At 43.9% G+C, this 20,076-nt stretch overlaps 1 protein-coding gene across 1 annotated transcript in view; it reads right to left on the bottom strand.

Moving 5' to 3' along the window:
* antxr1d (ANTXR cell adhesion molecule 1d) overlaps window positions 1-20,076 on the bottom strand; it is a gene marked incomplete at its 3' end in the record, with an annotated part of 62,973 nt that overhangs the window by 4,042 nt on the left and 38,855 nt on the right. The window contains exons 12-17 of the mRNA XM_080741052.1: window positions 15,359-15,437; window positions 12,722-12,817; window positions 11,006-11,044; window positions 10,812-10,910; window positions 9,825-9,989; window positions 8,620-8,700 (exon numbers count right to left, since the gene is read on the bottom strand). Of these exons, the coding sequence (XP_080597178.1) occupies window positions 8,620-8,700; window positions 9,825-9,989; window positions 10,812-10,910; window positions 11,006-11,044; window positions 12,722-12,817; window positions 15,359-15,437 (559 nt within the window). The remainder of the gene's footprint in view (window positions 1-8,619; window positions 8,701-9,824; window positions 9,990-10,811; window positions 10,911-11,005; window positions 11,045-12,721; window positions 12,818-15,358; window positions 15,438-20,076) is intronic.

The raw sequence follows: 20,076 nt of genomic DNA, 5'->3' as shown, positions 1-20,076 counted from the left end.
ACCTTTTCTTTGACGATGGCTAGCCAGATTGGGCTGGGCCAGACTAAAGCTGTAGAAAAGAACATTATCCGCCTGTCCAGAGCGCGATTATTCCTACCATAGGAGACGGTGTCACATAAATTAGAAGGCGCAGCTTTTGATTGGCTGGAGCGCTCGGCTGTGGTCACTTGGACCCCGCGGGTGTGAATGTTAACCCTAACCTCAGTAAAGCTATGCCTAACTCTAACCCTAACCTTAACCTCAGTAAAGCTATGCCTAAACCTAACCCTAACCTCAGTTACCCTGACGCTGGCGAGTAGCCGACGCGTGTGAACGGAAAAGAAGCGCTCCGTCATCCACCGTCTCCTACGTTTGGAATAATAGCGTCCAGCGCTGAGGCCACGCTGTTGTGCTGATGTCACGACGGTGATGTCATGATGTTGTGATGCAGGCGGTGTGTGAGGGGACACATTAAGAGGTCAGCCACTTGTCATGGTCACTCACTTTCTCTAGTCTACACATGTGTCCCTGCAGCTGTAGTGGCTGTCGCTCTGTACCTCCTACTCTCTCTCTCTCTCTCTCTCTCTCACCCTCCTGGCAGTTTATTTATTATTGCGACCGTCAGGGAGCAGTTTACTATGAAAACCTCCACCGGCCGTCCGTCCGTCCGTCCGTCCGTCCGTCCGTCCGTCCGTCACACGTCACACCTTTGTTTGTGTACGGTGTGATGTCATATATCTTCAGTATGACATCACACCACATGTGTACACAAACCTTTGTGTACGTTGCTGTGGCAACAGTCTGTTGTTGCTGGTCTGTTAGTGTACGTTAGCAACCACCTTAGCAACCATGGTTTTACCCTAGCAACCAACTGTTTACCCTAGCAACCAACTGTTTACCATAGCAACCATGTTTTTTTTACCCTAGCAACCAACTGGGCATAAAAGGGATTCTGTTAGGGATCTCCATATATGGGCATAAAAGGGATTCTGTTAGGGATCTCCATATATGGGCATAAAAGGGATTCTGTTAGGGATCTCCATATATGGGCATAAAAGGGATTCTGTTAGCTGTTAGTGATCTCCATATATGGGCATAAAAGGGATGCTGTTAGGGATCTCCATATATGGGCATAAAAGGGATTCTGTTAGGGATCTCCATATATGGGCATAAAAGGGATTCTGTTAGGGATCTCCATATATGGGCATAAAAGGGATTCTGTTAGGGATCTCCATATATGGGCATAAAAGGGATTCTGTTAGGGATCTCCATATATGGGCATAAAAGGGATTCTGTTAGCTGTTAGTGATCTCCATATATGGGCATAAAAGGGATGCTGTTAGGGATCTCCATATATGGGCATAAAAGGGATTCTGTTAGGGATCTCCATATATGGGCATGAAAGGGATTATGTTAGGGATCTCCATATATGGGCATAAAAGGGATTGTATCCCAGATGATGCCCTGTACTTGGGATTTGTTGATGTAAATGTTCACATAGAGTGTAATAATTGGTAAAACAAACTTTTGGCCTATTTGTGGAGATAAGCGACCAACGGTCGCTTATCTCCCCATTAGGGAGTCTTACTGGTTAACCCCAATATTTGTTGGGGGAAGGAGACAAAAAAAAAACACCTCTAGCCCCGCTCCCTCTGCACGGCTTCTCTTTCTGTTCTTTGACAAGAACGACGTATACACACACGCAGGCTCATGTTAGGCCTGTGTGTTTGTGTGTGTGTGTGTGTGTGTGTGTGTGTGTGTGTGTGTGTGTGTGTGTGTGTGTGTGCACACAACGCCTCGCGGCGCGAGGCGTTGTGTGCTTGTAGATCGGCTGTTTTCACTAGTTTAAATCATTTTCAAAATGATAAATGCAAAAGGAACGGTTTTGGACATACAGGGTTTTCACCCGACAACGACGATGTGATGCTCATTCTGGAGGGCTGACACACACACACACACACGCACACACACACACACACACACACACACACACACACACACACTAGACCCACACACGTTGAGCGTGGTAGAAAGTGGCAGCTCTGCTGACGGCCATTTGCAGATTGGGTGGAGTTGTAAAACCACAAAATCCTGAGTGTGATTTGGACAGCGTGGAAATGCAACGGGGAGGACACTGAGAGAGATGTTCCTGAACTGATCCTCAACCACATTAACCACTTAAACCTCATCCTCATTGTGGGGAAGGCTTTCGCTTTTCAGCAAAAGCTTTTTCCACACAATAACAGGAAACACAAAAGACAATAGTATAGCGCCCCGAGGGACTCCGGTCAACCAAGTGGTTAACCCTGGCGCACTATTTTGCACTGATTATCAAATATCATCCAAACATTTTTGTTGCAACATGCTTGTTGTAGATAATCTATTTTCGCTATTTGACGTGTAGCACAGGGCTACTCAACTTAAGATGGCTCAGGGGCCACTCAGCAAAATACCACAAATCCAAGGGTCGCAAGCTAAAAATGACGGTCCTATTTTGGACGCATAGACCAGTGGTTCTCAACCTTTTCAGGCCGCGACCCCCAAAATAATCATATTTTAACCGGGGACCCCTCCACCCTGACAGGAGCACTAAGAGTTGAGGCATTACATTTTGTATAATACGGTTCTATTGTGAAAATAGCTGATCTACAAGCTCACAACGCCTCGCGCTGCGAGGCGTTGTGAGCATGTAGATCTGCTATTTTCACAATCTCTGCCTCTAATATTTGACAATTTGGCCAATGTTTTATTTGTCATTTTAGAGGTACTAAAAAGTCCTTAAATTATCACTTTAGAAATGTGCAGATACCCTCTATACACTTAAACTTTGTGTTGGTTTGTTTACTGTTGAGTGAGAAAACAATAATGCACATTATGTAAATCATCTGGGGACCCCCCCAAAATAATTTGGAGACCCCCCTGGGGGTCCCAACCCACAGGTTGAGAACCACTGGCATAGACAATGATTTTGTAACACACTTTATGACTGGTCTAAAAATGTCCATCTAGAAGGCCAAACCTCATTGAACAAAAAGATTGTCATGGCATGATTAGTGATGATTGGAACAAACAAAACATCAAAAAGGTCTTGTATAAACAAGACAAAAATTATTTCTTATGGGTTTTGGAGAGAAACTGAAAAATTACATCAGAGCTGATTTATCACAGGAGACAAAATATATTTTTATTGGTATGACATGACGGGCCGCATACACATGCCAAAGGGGCCGAAAGGGGCCGCATGCGGCCCTCGGGCCGCAATTTGAATAGCGCTGATGTAGCATAATAGGGCTTGCCTTGTATGGATCAGATAAGAGATCTGATACATGCTAATTATTGCAGGACTTTATTTTTCTTTTTGCTTTTTATGCATTTGTTTGTTTATGAGACAGGGACAATGCACAATAAATATACAGGTAGTGCACCAGAGCTACAGTATCATATAAGCTAGTTTACATCTGCTGTCCCCGAGCGGGAGTCATCTGTGATACGTAATTCAGAGCATAAAATAAAAATTGATGGCACTTTCAGTGATCTAGTTGCAATTCTTCAGCCAGCTGTAATGTTTTATTGCTCTCTGGCTGTGTCCTTTACGGCGTGGCTCTGTAGGAAGCTAGCTATAGGAGGGCCCTGTCTGTCTGTCTGCCTGCCTGCCTGCCTGCCTGCCTGCCTGCCATGTTATCATGGTCAGTATCATGACATGCAAAATTAAAAATTAAGCATTTAAGTTGAATTCAATATTGATAGAATATTTGGAGGAATGATGTAAAAAAATGCCAATTGGTGTGACCGATCTTTTTAAATTAGCACAGGTCTCCAAGCTTGCGTGTGTGTGTGTGTGTGTGTGTGTGTGTGTGTGTGTGTGTGTGTGTGTGTGTGTGTGTGTGTGTGTGTGTGTGTGTCTGTGTGTGTGTCTGTGTGTCTGTCTGTGTGTCTGTCTGTGTGTGTGACTGTGTGTGTCTGTGTGTGTGTGTGTGTGTCTGTGTGTGTGTCTGTGTGTCTGTCTGTGTGTCTGTCTGTCTGTCTGTCTGTCTGTCTGTCTGTAGGTCCGTCTGTCTGTCTGTTTGTCCGGAGCTAATCACTCAAACCACTGGACCGAGCAGCGCCAGATTTATTGTTATATATTTGTTAGCATTCCTCGCTTTTTTTTTGTTGACATGGCTATTGTGAGGAATCCCTCATTTGAATATCCAAATCCACAGCCTGGCATTGTGTTACCTCTTTGTTGCGGATCGGTTTGCACAATGGAGAAATCATTGTGGTCTCTTCATGTCTGATATGGCCATTAACCCATTTAGGCCTAGGATTATTGACTGCTTTAACTATTGAAAAACAGCAGATATACAAGCTCACAGCGCGGCACCGAGTGCCGCGCTGCGAGCTTGTAGATCTGCTATTTTTGAAAAATCATGATTTTTCTTTGCAAGTCTTTGAATATATCTATTTAATAAAAGCAAACGTTTGTAACTCAAATATTTGCTTCTGGGGGTCCCTGGAACAATATATTTTGAGATGGGGGTCCGTGGCTAAATAGCTGTAATTTTGGGTGTCCTTGACATGATAAAGTTTGAGAACTACTGATTTAGAGGAAGGATTTAGAAGTCGGGTCAAAGATCGGGTCAAAGATATTCAAAGACTTGCACACATTTTCACGATTTAAAAAAATAAGCTTGTATATCTGCTATTTTTCGAAAGTTAAAGCATACTATAATGGTTAAAGTGGTTAAAATCTAACGCGACTCGGGTGCGTTCCAGGTATTTGAGAGTTAAGGGCCGATGCTGTGCGACCCATCTCCCCCGCCCTAACAAAAGTCGATTTGCGTTCCCTTCATTTCCTTCCATGAGAAGGGGAGCTGTATTTTCCTCAGTTAATGGCGCGTGAACGAGGTTTGTTGGGTCATTGTTGCGTGGCTCCGTGAACCGCGGTCCCCCGAGACGGGGCCTGACAAAGACAACGGGGGGAAACAAAGTTCTGTCCCCTCCCCGACGGAGATAAATCCACCGGCTCCGAGCAACGTCAAGCCCCGAGTTGTACTTTGCTGCGCTTCGGTGTCGTGTACAGACAATAGCAGATCTGGAAGCTTGTAGGTCTTAATCGGGGACCCACAGGCCCAAAAGCTCAAGGAATAGGGTTGAACCTGTGCTGTCTTGCCGTACTTTTTATTTCTGTTTTATCTGTTAGTTTGGTCATTAAGGTCCACAGAATGACAGGTCTGCTCGGCCGGAAAGTTATGGCCATTTGTATATTCACTGTCCCATTGACTCCACTATACAGGAAAAGAAAATTATATATATAAAAAATAAAAATAAAAATTCCTTGGGCAAAATTTCGGCCCACCAAAAACTGTGAAAAGTGACGAGACATCAAAAGAAAAGTGAAAAAAAGTGATGGCTCATCACTTTTCACAGTTTTGGGGGGCCATTTTAAGCCCAAGGAATGTTTTTCGTGTATAGTGGAGTCAATGGGACAGTGAATATGCAAATGGCCATAACTTTTTTTTGCGATGTTTCCAGCAGAGCAGGCCTCTCATTCTGTGGACCTTAATGACCAAACTAATAGATAAAACAGAAATAAAAAGTACGGCAAGACAACACAGGTTATCTCACATTTTGGGTAACTGGGTCCCCCGGCCAGACTGCTCTTTTCGATGCTCGACACAGCTTGTAGATCTGCTATTTTCAATGCTCGAACACTGGAGCACTACTAAGAACAAATCCATCTTAAGATGGAACAGAGATCAAATGACACATTGATATCGTCCCTGTCGGGTGGAAACCTCACATCTCCAGAACAGATACTTCTCAGGATTCAAATTAAAACATGGCAAAAGTAGCAGCTCGTCAAGGTCTGCTACTTTTCATGATTCTGTGTGGCGCTGTAGTACAGTGTTTCTCAAACTTGGGGTCGGGACCCAAATTATTTTGTGGGGCCCCCAGATGATTAACTTAACTTTTTCCTTCTCACTCAATGGTAAACACACAGTATAAGTGTATACAGGGTATCTGCACTTTTCTAAAGTGACAATTTAAGGACTTTTTTAATGCCAAACTGGCCAAACGGTCAAATATTAAGTAAGCAAGATGCGAACATTGTGAAATAGCCGATCTACATGCCGTTGCGAGGCGTTACAATATTTATCTGTGGAACCGAGTCACATTAAATGTAATACCTACAATTCCAAGTGCTTGTCAGGGTTCAAATATGTTTATTTTGGGGGTCACGGCCTAAAAAGGTTTGAGAACCCCTGCTGTAGTACGATCAAGTGGGGCGTACAAATAAGAGAGAGAAGATAAGAGGTGTCTGCCCGACAACAACGTTACGAAACCCTTTGAATAAAGGACTCCAGACACATTACCGGAAAGTACGCACACACACGTCCATGAACAAATCCACATTTCTGTAATACAGCCGTAATATAATGGAAACATAACGAATCTGACAGATAATGTCTCGGCCAAGAAAAGACAGAATGGATCCATTTACGTCCGAGAGCAGATGTTTTTTTTCGCCATGGCGACCGATGTGATCATGTAAACACGCCTTGTGTTTTTATGAGATGCCACGCACGGGGTCAAAGGTTAGATAACGGTGCCAGCTTCTCTCTCTGTCCCTTTCCCATCTTCCGCACGCACGCACGCACACGCACGCAAACACACACACACACACACACACACACACTGTCAAGCTCAAGGACGTGCTGGCCATTGGGAAAAGCGGGACAACTCCCGAACGGCCGGTTCATTCCCAGCCGGTCCAGGCCGGCCATTAGGAAAAAAAATTAAATAAAATGTCGGCCTTTGTTCCATTTTGGGGGCTGGGCGGCCAACAAAAAATCGTCACTGTCGGGCAGAAACCTCGTATCTCCAAGTTTCACATTTATAAATATTTTCGCAAAGCAAAGCCCTGCTTCATCATACAAGGCCGTTGCACAAAAGTAGTGAAAACAGCAGATCTGCTTGTAGATCTGCTGTTTTCACTAGTTTAAATCATTTTTAAAATGATAAATACAAAACAAACGGTTTTGGACATAACAGTAATTGGCCCACTGGCTTGTCACTTGTCATGATCTGAAATGGCAAATCTTTCAGTAGCAGCAGCGCTACAGAGAGAGATCTCTCTCTATAGCGCGCAATGAGGGCCTCTCCAACTCTTTTTCCCGGGCTGAATCAGGGGCCCAGCATGTCCCTGGTCAAGCTGCTGAGATGGTGAAAACGCTGATGTCAGTCTTGGTAATACTTGGTTCGTGTTACATCTATCATAGACGTGAGTGAGTGAGCGAGCAAACTATGTGGAGGTTGACAGAGAACCGGAAAACCCCCTCCGGCCATTCTTCTGGACGGTCGGAGTCTCAGGGAAGGGTACAGTAGTCCTTGTGTTTTAACAATGACTGCTTTGTCAGGACCACTAGCATCAGTGGCTCATTGACTCATTGAGTGTGTGTGTGTGTGTGTGTGTGTGTGTGTGTGTGTGTGTGTGTGCGTGCGTGCGTGCGTGCGTGCGTGCGTGCGTGCGTGCGTGCGTGCGTGCGTGCGTGCGTGCGTGCGTGCGTGCGTGCGTGCGTGCGTGCGTGCGTGTGTCTGATCTGTGCTGAGAGCTGTCGATGTTATTCACTGACACCTGCTGCTTTTATGTGAGATAAAGAGGGAAAGGAACAAATGCTTCCTTCTTCATGCGGAGAGGGACAGTCCAGCGCTTTGGTAAACTGATTTGCACTTAAAAAAAAAAGGCTTTTACATTGATGATTTCAAATGTCTGAAGTCTCTGTGTTATCTGTGTTCATCTTCAACATGTGATTGTAATGACTGCTTCTTAATTCAACCCTATATGTCAATCGGCACGACACAGAGCTAGGCTTTTGCTATTTCGTTTTTTTTTCTTTCTTTTTTTTTTCATGTCCCATGAGAGCAGGAAATCACTATCTACAAATGAAATTGGTTGTACAGTGTGACCCACCAGTTTTTGAAATATGGCTTTTTGAACTCTTGCAGACATACATAGATTTGAGCAAACAGCCTCAAAGGGGAACAATATGTCAGTCAAGTCATTAAGTGTTTTTTTGTGTTGTGTGTTTTTATTGCTTGCTTTTAATTGTTAATTAGTTTCTATGGTTTTTATTGTTTTTCTCCTGTATGCTATATTTTATTGTTGTTCAAAATCACTAGGAGGAACTATCTAGTACACATCACAGATGTTAGTGGACTAATACTCAAACTTTCTCCGCTAACTCCCCCAGAGTCAGTGTCGAAGTGTCCATAAGCAAGACACTGAACCCCTAATTGCTCCCGATGAGCAGACCTTGCATGGTTTCCTCCACCATCGGTGTATGAATGATAAAGGCGCAATATAAACGCACCATTTTCATCTATGACCATTTACATTTAAGATGCTACATTTGTCTTGTCTTGCTTTGCTTTTGTGTGCATGTGAACTGTGACGGTGTTTGTGTTGACACACACCCCGTCAAGTTCGGCATTATAGTTCCCTGTGTTTATTGGTGGAGCCCATGGGTCACACAACCGGTCGGTGCATTTGGCTCAGGCTCTCTGCACCCCTCCTGTCTCTCTTCATGATGCTGTGTTGTGAAGCAGGAATGCGTTGGAACAATAAACATTATGGAGGCTGTGCGCTCGCGGTCTCACCTGGTCTCCAGGCCGCGGTCTCATCAGGGACACCTGGTCATATCCTCTCCGGAACAGAGCCCACAGCGCGTCCAGCTTCCCCTGGGAGAGAGACAAGACGGAGAGAAAGGAAACGTCAAACATATTTAAAGAGGTGGTGCCATAGTTTTGTACTTTTTCTGTTTTGTATGTGTCTATGGAGATAACATTACTCTAATAGACCCCCAGCTGTGGTTATAATGTGCAAATTCGTCTTCCCTGTGTATTTTTGGTTACTTCCTGAAAGCTGAAAGCCTCTGAGTCAAAAGGCCCGATCGAAAAACACTGAGTTAATGACATCATAAACTCAGCCCCTCCCCTTTTACCTTACACCCAACTCTGTGGGTGTGGCAAACTTCAGCTGAGTCACCACCCACCTGACAACCAGGCATACTTTATGAACTGGTGGGTATGGCCACATAAAAACCATTTTTTTTTCTGTACACTTTTTAGGAAGAAATCTTAAACCTAGTATAATCATAATACCTGATGATCATATCACCGCATCTTTAAGAAGCAAAATATAAACACAACATAAAGATGCCATCATTTCATAGTCGCAAACTAAAGTCCAATTTATACTGTACTTTGTTGTGCAACGGTGTCAATTGCACAAAATAGATGATCCCTCCCCCAGTAAATACTCACTATTCCTTTTCCAGGGTTCCAACACATCTTTACCAATTCATTTCCAAAACTTTTCCAAAACTTTTCCAGAATATTTAACCCGATTTCCAGGACTATATAACAATAATTCAGCTCAATAACGAGTCGCTTACTCCTATGCGCAATGCCCAAAGACAGGTAGTGTATGCCAGTGGTTCTCAACCTTTTCAGGCTTTGACACCCGAAATAATCATCTTTGAACTGGGGACCCGGCACCCTGACGAGCACTAAGAATTTTATTGTGAAAATAGCCGATCTACGGTACATGCTCACGCGTTGCGAGGCGTTGTGAGCATGTAGATCTGCTATTTTCACAATTTCTGCCTCTAATATTTGACAATTTGGCCAATCAGAGGTATTAACAAAATCAATAACCAAAGACAATGCATAGCTATTTTTTCCAGGACCTTCCAGGACCCTTGATCGATTCCAAAACTTTTCCAGTACTGGAAAAAATATTTTTCAAATTTCAAAATATTTCCAGGAATTTCATGACCGTGGGAACCTTCCTTTTCCCTTACCTGGATGGGAGTGTACCACTTCCTCTGCTGGGGCGCGCGGCGGGGGGGTTTCCGAGGTTTGGGCTCGTAAGGCTCAAACTCCTGCTCTGGCATCTTGACGATGGCGTTTTTGGGCTTGTCCAGCTTGGCACCCTCCTCAGTGGAGCCCTTCTCCCCCCACCGCACCTACACAACAACAACATAAGAGAAAAGTATGAAATATCTTCTAAATGTACAGCAAGACGCGGTGAGTTGCTCACAAATATTTAAAGGGACTGTCCATCACAGAGCAGCATAAGCATGCCGTAATGCAGTGGTTCTCAAACTTGGGATCGGGAACCCAAGTGGGGTCCCCAAATTATTTTGTGTGGTCCCCAGATGATTAGCTTAATGTAAAAAAGGTGGAGGTATCTGTACCGTTTTAATAGCGAACTGGCCAAACTGTCAAATAGTAAGCAAGAGGCGAACATTGTGAAAATAGCTACATGCTCACAACGCCTCGCAGTGTGAGGCGTTGTGAGCATGTAGTTCGGCTATTTGCACAATATTTTTCTGTGAACCGAGTCAAATTAAATGTAAATTCCAAGTGCTTGTCAGGGTGGGGGTCCCCAGTTCAAATATGTTTATTTTGGGGGTCACGGCCTAAAAAGGTTTGAGAATCCCTGCCGTAAAGAATTAATCCAAGTTATGTGATCCAGCAGCAAATAAGTAATACAAAATGTATGGTCAACATGTTTCAAAAATTATCTCCCTCAAAAATAAATATCAGTTGAATCGTGTAGGCATACTTGTATTATAATGAGCATTATATGAGCGTCACTCGCTGTTTATTTTGTGTTGTGAGCTTCCACCAATACATTCTCCCTCCCACAAACTCCTCTCTTTTCATTGTTTCATTGTTTCATTGTCATTTCAACATTTTCACTTCAGTAAGTAGGGCATGTCGAGCACGGAATCATGCGTGTCGGCGTGATGCATGTGCACGTGTGCGTGCGCCTGCGTGCACACCTCCATGCGCTTGATGCCGCCCACTCCTCTTCCTCCGTAGTAGGATGCATCCACCGTGGGCCACTTCTTCTTGGGCATCCCATCTTCGTCGTCAGACTCCTGAGAGACGCAGAGACAACTGGCGTTACAGCAACCAACCGACTCATCTCATGCATCTGAAATCATCTAGGAGATTTGCGTGGTGAGACACTTACTGGTTCTGGAGGAGGGGGTGGCGGAGGTTCTCTGATCACCTGGATATTGGGGAGAAAATTTTAAAAAGAGAGCACAATTTAACAATTTGACAAAAAAGTTAACAACACAAATTACATTTTAGCCTTTGCACCTGCGAGGTCGACGAGGCTAGGGCAAGTGCTACGGTAAGTGCTATGGGCGTCTGAGGAGGTTAGTCTTCAGATTAAGGGGACTTGGTGAGTGAGTCTGCAGTTCTAATGGACCCTTCCCACCCATGGTTGTGTTCCTCTTCGCACCCATTGGTTGCTGTTTCTTGGATGGACAAAAATCCTGTCTCTCCATCCACTACCATTGAAATAATGTGTTTTTCAGTTGCTTTGTATTGATGTTTATTGTTCTGTGTATTGAATTCTTATTTTAAACTTGGTGTCAATAAAAAGGAACATCTCAGGTGACTGGGCATATCATGTTTTTTTTTTTTTACTAAAAAAAATAAGTTTTAGCAAATTTAACTAAAACAACCATATAAGGCGGAACCAGGGCAGAACAAGGCAGAAAGAGCCTGCTGGTTGGTCAGTCAGGGACCAACCAGAAGGCTGACAAAGGGTGAATTGCAGTGGGGAGTTCATTCCACAGTTTGGGAGCCGGAAGGGAGAAATATCTGGGACGTAAACCCTGCCTTTATCAGATAAATGGTTTCATTAACAAATCGTAACTCACTTAACTAAAGACATCTAACGATGTGTTAATGTGCACTCGAATAAACCGCCATAAAAAGCTAAAGTAATAAGAAACACAAACACCCCCCCAGAGCGCACCTCAGCAAACAAAATATTAGCAGCAGCAGCAGCAGGTAAGATGACCAAGGGTTTAGAATGGTCTCCTCATGTCTAATGGCCCCCGTTTGAATGCCTGTGGCATCCATGAGCCAGAAAACCTTTGAGCAAGGCAGTGAACCCTTAACTGGACTACCTAAATCAACCAACCTTGCTCCATCCTACATATCAACAATCATATTGTTTTTACTTATGTTACTTGTTATGTGTGCCTGTATGTATAAACTTTGCAGTCTCACATTTTAAGTGTTGTTTCTTTTACTATTGTTTAGTTTTTATGTGCAGCCCTTTGGGACATTATGATTTTGGGTTATAATAAAATGTTACTTTACTTGGCTTGGAGTTGGTATATGAATGTAATGAAAGGAAAACCTGAAGAGTAATTAGTAAGTAATAAGTAAGTAATGTTGCTGGCAACAGTTAGCCTAGAGGCAGGGTCCACCATTCAGTAATGTGATTCAACATGGAATACCTGCTATGTTCAGAAAGTATGTGTAATGCATCAATAATGAAAAAGAAAAACATCACAAGGATGCAACTGGGGCGTACACTATCATCAGTGATGTAGCCTGAGGTCGAAAGGAATTATCTAACTCTTAGATTAACGATGTGTTAATGTGCACTCGAAAAAAAGTAATAAGAAACACAAACACTCCCCCCCCCCCTCCCCTCCAGAGCGCACCTCAGCAAACACCCCCCCCCCCCCACCCCCCCATTCAAAAATATGACTCTTCTAGCCCCCCCCCCCCCCCCCCCCCTCCAGATGTTCTCAAAAGTGAACACCCTCCATGGAGTGCTCTACCCCCCTCCTCCCCCCCCTTGATAAACACTAATTTATCACAAAATGACAAGAGGAGTCGTTCACGGGTAGCACAATTCACAGTGTAAAAAGACACTTACCACAGTGCAGCACAGGGGCCAGAACCACCACATGAGGACCAGCGCCAACACCAAGAACAGTACCAGCAAGGAGATCAGCACAATGGTGCCATCGAACTGTGCACGCACACACACACGCACGCGCGCACGCACGCACACACGCACACACACACACACACACACACACACACACACGCGCACACGCGCACACACACACACGTATAGCGTCACTGTCCGACAGAAACCTCGTATCTCCAAGTTTCAAATTTGTACGTTCTTTCGCAAAGTAAAGCCCCGCTTCATCGCTCAAGGCCGTAGCACAAAAGTAGTGAAAACAGCAGATCTACAAGCACACAACGCCTCGCAGTGCGAGGCGTTGTGTGCTTGTAGATAGTTTAAATCATTTTAAAAATGTTAAATGCAAAACGAACGGTTTTGGACATACAAGGTTTCCACCCGATAACGACGATATATAGGGATAAAGATTAAACAAAAACACAGCAGAGAGGGGAGAGGGGGCTAAAACCTTTTGCAGATAAAACAGACAAAGGCGTTCTCTGTGTGCGTGTGTGTGTGTGTGTGTGTGTGTGTGTGTGTGTGTGTGTGCGCGTGCGTGCGTGTGTCTGTGAGCGAGGACAGAAGTGGAAAGAGAAAAGAGACGTTTGGTACTCACAGTCTCCTCTGAGGACAGACAGTACAGAGGAGACCCCAGAGAGGACAGAGGAGACCCCAGAGAGGACAGAGGAGACCCCAGAGAGGACAGAGGAGACCCCAGAGAGGACAGAGGAGACCCCAGAGAGGACAGAGGAGACCCCAGAGAGGACAGAGGAGACCCCAGAGAGGACAGAGGAGGACAAGAGGCTACAAAGACACAAACAGAGGAGGAAGTAGAAAGAGGAGTTTGAAAGAACACGGTCAGATCAGATGACACGTCGCCGGGACAAAGATAGCAGATGTGCAAGCTCGCAGCGTGGCGCGAAGAAGACGCACTGCGAGCTTGCAGACAGTGTTGTTTTTGACAGCAAATTTTGATTTAGTTTTAGTCATAGTCTTTTGAATAAAAATGTAATTTAGTTTTAGTCATAATTTAGTCACCTGAAAAGTATTAGTTTTAGTCTAAATTTAGTCGACTAAATATCAAACGTTTTTAGGCGACTAAATCTACAGTTGATCTAGTCGACTAAAATGTATTTCGGCAGGCCTTGATGGCATCGTAATGACTGATTTTACACTTGTTTATGTGCTGAAAATAGCAGATCTACAAGCTTGTAGATCGGCTAACTTCAGCACGCAACACCTGAGAGCAACCAAACATAAAATGACTCTCTTCAGCACTAGTCCCTCCCCAACGTTTTAGTCTAGTTTTTATTTTGTTCACAAAATTGTCAATATATTTAGTCTTAGTTTTAGTCACCACAGCTTAGTTTTTGTTTAGTTTTAATTTCTTAGTCGACGAAATCAACACTGTGTGCAAGCTCGCAGCGTGGCGCGAAGAAGACGCGCTGCGAGCTTGCAGATCTGCTCTTTTCTTTTACAGCCAATGGATGAAGTGGTTAAAATGCTTGTGATGTATTACAGTTTTTCACGATTGTTAACACACGTTTCTCAATACAATAATGGCTTTCTCAAAACTGCACACACAAAACTGAAAACTTCACACTCAAAATGCGAACAGCTGAACATTGTGTGTAGTGTTTAGACGACAAGGATATGTGTAATTGACATCAGAGTGTAAAGAAGGAAAATCAGAGTGTAATGCAGATAAGGGAGTGTGCCAAATCAGGTCGAGCGATAGGTACACGAAGTTAAGGTTGTGCAAATTGTGCTGAATTTTCGATTTTTGTGTGTTAACAATTGTGAAAAACTGTAAGACATTTTCCCAGTAATGTCTGATTCATAAATGGTCGTGCGCCACTGTCGTGCACCCCCAAAAATAGCCAATCTGTGCTCTGCAAACCCGTCGTGAGCTTGTACATCGGCTATCTTCGTTGTGCGACTAAGAATTACTGCATGAGTCAGGTTTACAACATGTGCTAGGGTTTAGTAGAGTAACGATTCATACCATGCGTTGATGATGCATGCATATAGGCCTACATCATAAGTATGTACTTACAGTATGTATGAATAGTGTGCATATAGGCCTACATCATAAGTATGTACATACAGTATGTATGAATAGTGTGCATATAGGCCTACATCATAAGTATGTACATACAGTATGTATGAATAGTGTGCATATAGGCCTACATCATAAGTATGTACATACAGTATGTATGAATAGTGTGCATATAGGCCTACATCATAAGTATGTACATACAGTATGTATGAATAGTGTGCATATAGGCCTACATCATAAGTATGTACATACAGTATGTATGAATAGTGTGCATATAGGCCTACATCATAAGTATGTACATACAGTATGTATGAATAGTGTGCATATAGGCCTACATCATAAGTATGTACATACAGTATGTATGAATAGTGTGCATATAGGCCTACATCATAAGTATGTACATACAGTATGTATGAATAGTGTGCATATAGGCCTACATCATAAGTATGTACATACAGTATGTATGAATAGTGTGCATATAGGCCTACATCATAAGTATGTACATACAGTATGTATGAATAGTGTGTGCATTTCATACTCACACATTCAGTGGTGGTGATGTGCACAGAGCTGGTGATGTAAGAGAGGCCTTCATTCATGCTGACCTGCAGGTAGATCACCCTACACACACGCACACACGCACGCACACACACACACACGCACACACACACACACACACACACACACACACACACACACTTAACGCAGGGCATTTCAAACGTCTTCATGCAATGGTCCGCCATGAAATCATGACTTTCATTAGGCCATGGATCCCCACATTAATTTGACTTAAATTAAATGGTCTAAATGTCATAATTTTGCATGATAAATATATTTATAGTGCTCATTTTGACACGTTATTGGTTGTGAATTGAATTATGTTGAGAATTGTGACGTGATCATTCTAATCCATATTCGCCTTGCAGACTTCATACTTTCCGACTACGACACTTTAATGTTTTAGATACTGACATGTACTGACATGATACTGACATGATACTGACCATGATACTGACCACAATACTGACCATAATACTGACATGATACTGACCATGATACTGACATGATACTGACATGATACTGACCATGATACTGACCACAATACTGACCACAATACTGACATGATACTGACATGATACTGACATGATACTGACCATGATACTGACCACAATACTGACCACAATACTGACATGATACTGACATGATACTGACATGATACTGACATGATACTGACCACAATACTGACCACAATACTGACATGATACTGACATGATACTGACATGATACTGACCATGATACTGACATGATACTGACCACAATACTGACCACAATACTGACCATAATACTGACATGTTACTGATATGATACTGACCATGATACTGATATTTAAATGACGATCATTTTCAGCCACCACATTTCTCAACAGCAGATCATTCTTACGCTGTGACTGGCAGCATACAACCTTTCCATAAATCACGTGTGAGAGCTGCCATGAGATGATAGCTGCGGTCAGATCCGCGCTGGTTTCTAGGTTAGACAGATAATGGAGATAAACGAGGGCCATTGTGTTTGTGCTGCTGTGCAAGCATGCACACGGTAGTCAAATTCCTAAATGTACTGTACTCTGTCCTTACTTGCCCTCTTAGAAACACAGACAAACACAATTATTGCTTGCTGTGGAGATTTTTTTTTTCATGGACAGTTTTGTGCAGATTTGGCAAAAACACGCACGCACGCACGCACGCACGCACGCGCGCACACACACACACACACACACACACACACACACACACACACACACACACACACACACACACACACACACACACACACACACACACACACACACACACATACACACACACACACACACACACACATGCTGATTCACGCCAAACACCTCCGGGAGCCAAGAACTTTTTTAAAGGAGGTCGGGGAGTTCTCCACCCTCAGAAGGAATCTCTGGTGTTTGGATCCGAGCCAAAGCTCTAATGTGGAAACCATAGACAACCCGATGACTTCCTCCTGTCTGCTTCTCATGTCATGAGCGCCGTTATCTCCATCCTACCCTACTGTACACACGTTAGCCAGATGACAAGATAGCAGACAGGGGCGTCACCGGGGGTAGGAAAGTGGGACTGAGTTACTGGGGCCCAAGGTGGAGGGGCCCTATCTATTGAAAAAAATCAGATATACAAGCTCACAGCGCGGCACCGAGTGCCGCGCTGCGAGCTTGTAGATCTGCTATTTTTGAAAAGTCGTGAAAATGTGCGCAAATCTTTGAATATATGTATTTTTTAAGCGAACATTTGTAACTCAAATTTTGCTTCTGGGGGGTCCCTGGAACTAAAGATTTTGAGATCGGGGTCCGTGGCCAAATACATATCATCTTGGGGGTCCTTATAGGTTTCTTGCACACATTTTCACGATTTTTCAAAAATAGCAGATATACAAGCTCGCAGCGCGGCACTCGGTGCCGCGCTGTGAGCTTGTATATCTGCTATTTTTCAATAGTTAACATTCATGGGGGGCCCGCAGTGAATCCTTGTACCCAGGGCCCAGAATTTGGTGTGACGCCCCGAAGTCATAGCAGACATAGCAAAACATTGGCGTGCTCACGCACGCCGCACTGGGGAATTATGGGACGCGAGAACTGGACAAGAGGCTGACAGGGTACAAGAGGCTGAGATGGGAGGGAGTGTTTGTTGACTCAAGAGATTATTCAAACATTGTTTAACCATTTAAGTCCTTTTTCACACCGGCTATTAAAACATAGCCAACTTTGTGCCACGACATGCTGTGAGCTTGTAGACCGTCTATTTTTGAAATATTTTCCCCAATGAATTGTGAAGAATGCTGACATTTTTGAAAAAAAAGTTGACATTTGAAGAAAATGTGACCTTTTTTTCTTCTTATAATTGAAAAATAAAAAAAAATAAAGAAAATAGTTTCAAATAGTCTAACTTATAGGCGAGTTGGAAAGAGAGATTTAAGAGTACAAAACACAAAAGAAAACCAAATGAACCCAATTGGGTGTTGGGGTGGTGGTGGTGCTGGGGGTGGGGGTGGGTGGTGGCAATAGCAGACACGGTTGCAGTTCTAGGTTTTGGACGAGAACAGAGGAAGGATTTCTTTGCCGTGATTGTGCTCCGAGGGAGTGTGTGTGTGCGGATGGGGGGGGGGGGGGGGGGGGGGGGCATTGAAGTCTGGCTTCAGATTTGAGGAGTAGGAGGGGGAGAGAGAGAGGGGGGGGGGTCACTGGAGGGTGATCGGGGAGAAGGGCGAACAGGGAGCTGTGGAGAGAGAGAGAGAGCAGAGCAAACAGAGACAGAGGAGGGAGAGAGGGGGGTGGGGGTTGGTAGGACCAGCGCTTTTCCTGTTTAACATCCCTTTCGGCGCAGACCCTCCCATCTGAGACCCCCTCAGATCTCTCTCTGTGTCAGTCTGTCTGTCTCTCTGTCTCTCCGCCCCTCTCTCTCTCTCTGTCTCTCTCTCTCCTTCATTTCCTGGAACACACTGACACACTTGTTTGGTTGCTCCTTCTCCTCCTCTGTACTCCCTCTGTGCTGCTGTGGCTCATAACTCACTCTGACACTGACACAGCGGTGTGTGTGTGTGTGTGTGTGTGTGTGTGTGTGTGTGTGTGTGTGTGTGTGTGTGTGTGTGTGTGTGTGTGTGTGTGTGTGTGCGTGTGCGTGTGCGTGTGTGGGGAGTGGGGACAGGTGGTATACTGTTCGCTTCTACTTTTGTCTCCCTCTCCTCTCCTCTCCTCTCCTCTCCTCTCCTCTCCTCTCCTCTACTCTCCTCTCCGGCAGGCATGGGTCCTAGTGCTATCAGCTGTGTGGTGACAATTAAATCTCATCCTCCATCAATCAATCAGTCAATCAATCTGCCCACTATATCTGTCTTTGCCCTGTGTGTGTGTGTGTGTGTGTGTGTGTGTGTGTGTGTGTGTGTGTGTGTGTGTGTGTGTGTGTGTGTGTGTGTGTGTGTGTGTGTGTGTGTGTGTGTGTGTGTGTGTGCGTGTGTGTGTGACTTCATCCGAGAGGCTACTAATCCTAGTCAACATTTGTGTGACAGCGGCACAGATGACTTCATTATATACGACAAGGGTTGAGTGAGCTGGGTGTTGGGTGGGGGTGTATGGGGTATGGGTGGGGCGGGTGGTGGTGGTGGTGGTGGTGGTGGTAGGGGGCTGTGAGCTGAGTGTTTAGATCAGGGGTCTTCAACGTTTTCAGGCCAAGGACCCCTTAGTTGAGAGAGATGAAGCAGGGACCCCCCCAACCTTTTCAGAGATTCTATATAGTTTCATCGTTTGCCAGCACAATCATCAATGTATTTTGATTTCATGTCAATTTGTGTTTTAACCACTTGAACCATCAATACTTAATAAACTTGACCTTTCACTCTGTACTTAGTCTGCCAAAAATAGCCGATCTGTTATTTTTTGGCTAAAGTTCTCAGAATATGGACGCTAGGGTTCAAGTGGTTAATATAAAAATGGAGGAAAAAAAGTACATCACACAAAGATTTGGAGGACCCCCTGTAGTAACTCTGAGGACCCCCTAGGGGTTTAGGGTTTTAGGGGACACCGACACTAACGCTATCTGGAGCTCAAAACTATCAACTTGGTGTGCCTATTTTGGGCAACATGTTTCAAAGTACACCAAGAATAAGATGGGCCTAAAATAGTGAACCACAATGTTACGCAAACTATAAACATTATCTGTAGTTCTCAACTGACGTTTTGTTCCGGCGACTCAAAACACAAAGGTTTAATTTATGCTTTGGACAAGCGTTGCTTTAAAAATATGTTGTTTGTGTGGAGTGAAAGGGTGGAGTGATGAAGTATAAATTACTCTGACACGCTGAATTAGTCATGCCATTTTTAGCACATTGACAACGATATGTACATGTATACTTTACATTACCGCTGAACGATCTCAAAAATATATTGTGCTTTGACCGATTGTCAAGGAACGCACTGGGGTTAGTTCATTTCTGTCAAAATCAACTAACCATAAAAAATCATAAATTACATTTTAAAGCATTTTTATGTCTGAAGAGTAAACAATTGCAGGGGACGTGTCTCCTTCCAGACCAGAGTCATATTTGTCCCCCCCAGAAGATATTTAAAAGTCATTTAGAATAATAAGAATTTTGCAATACTTATATAGTATCTTTTGAAGTCATTCCCACACAAACACAATGCTTTTTGAATGATTTAATAGCCGCTCTTATATTTCTGCACCCCCATGTT

This window comes from Nannobrachium achirus (genome assembly GCF_963921795.1).
Source record: "Nannobrachium achirus genome assembly, chromosome: 13".
Taxonomy (NCBI): Eukaryota; Metazoa; Chordata; class Actinopteri; order Myctophiformes; family Myctophidae; genus Nannobrachium; species Nannobrachium achirus.
The sequence above is the reverse complement of the archived record's forward strand: the minus strand, read 5'-3'. Positions and strand labels throughout refer to the sequence as shown.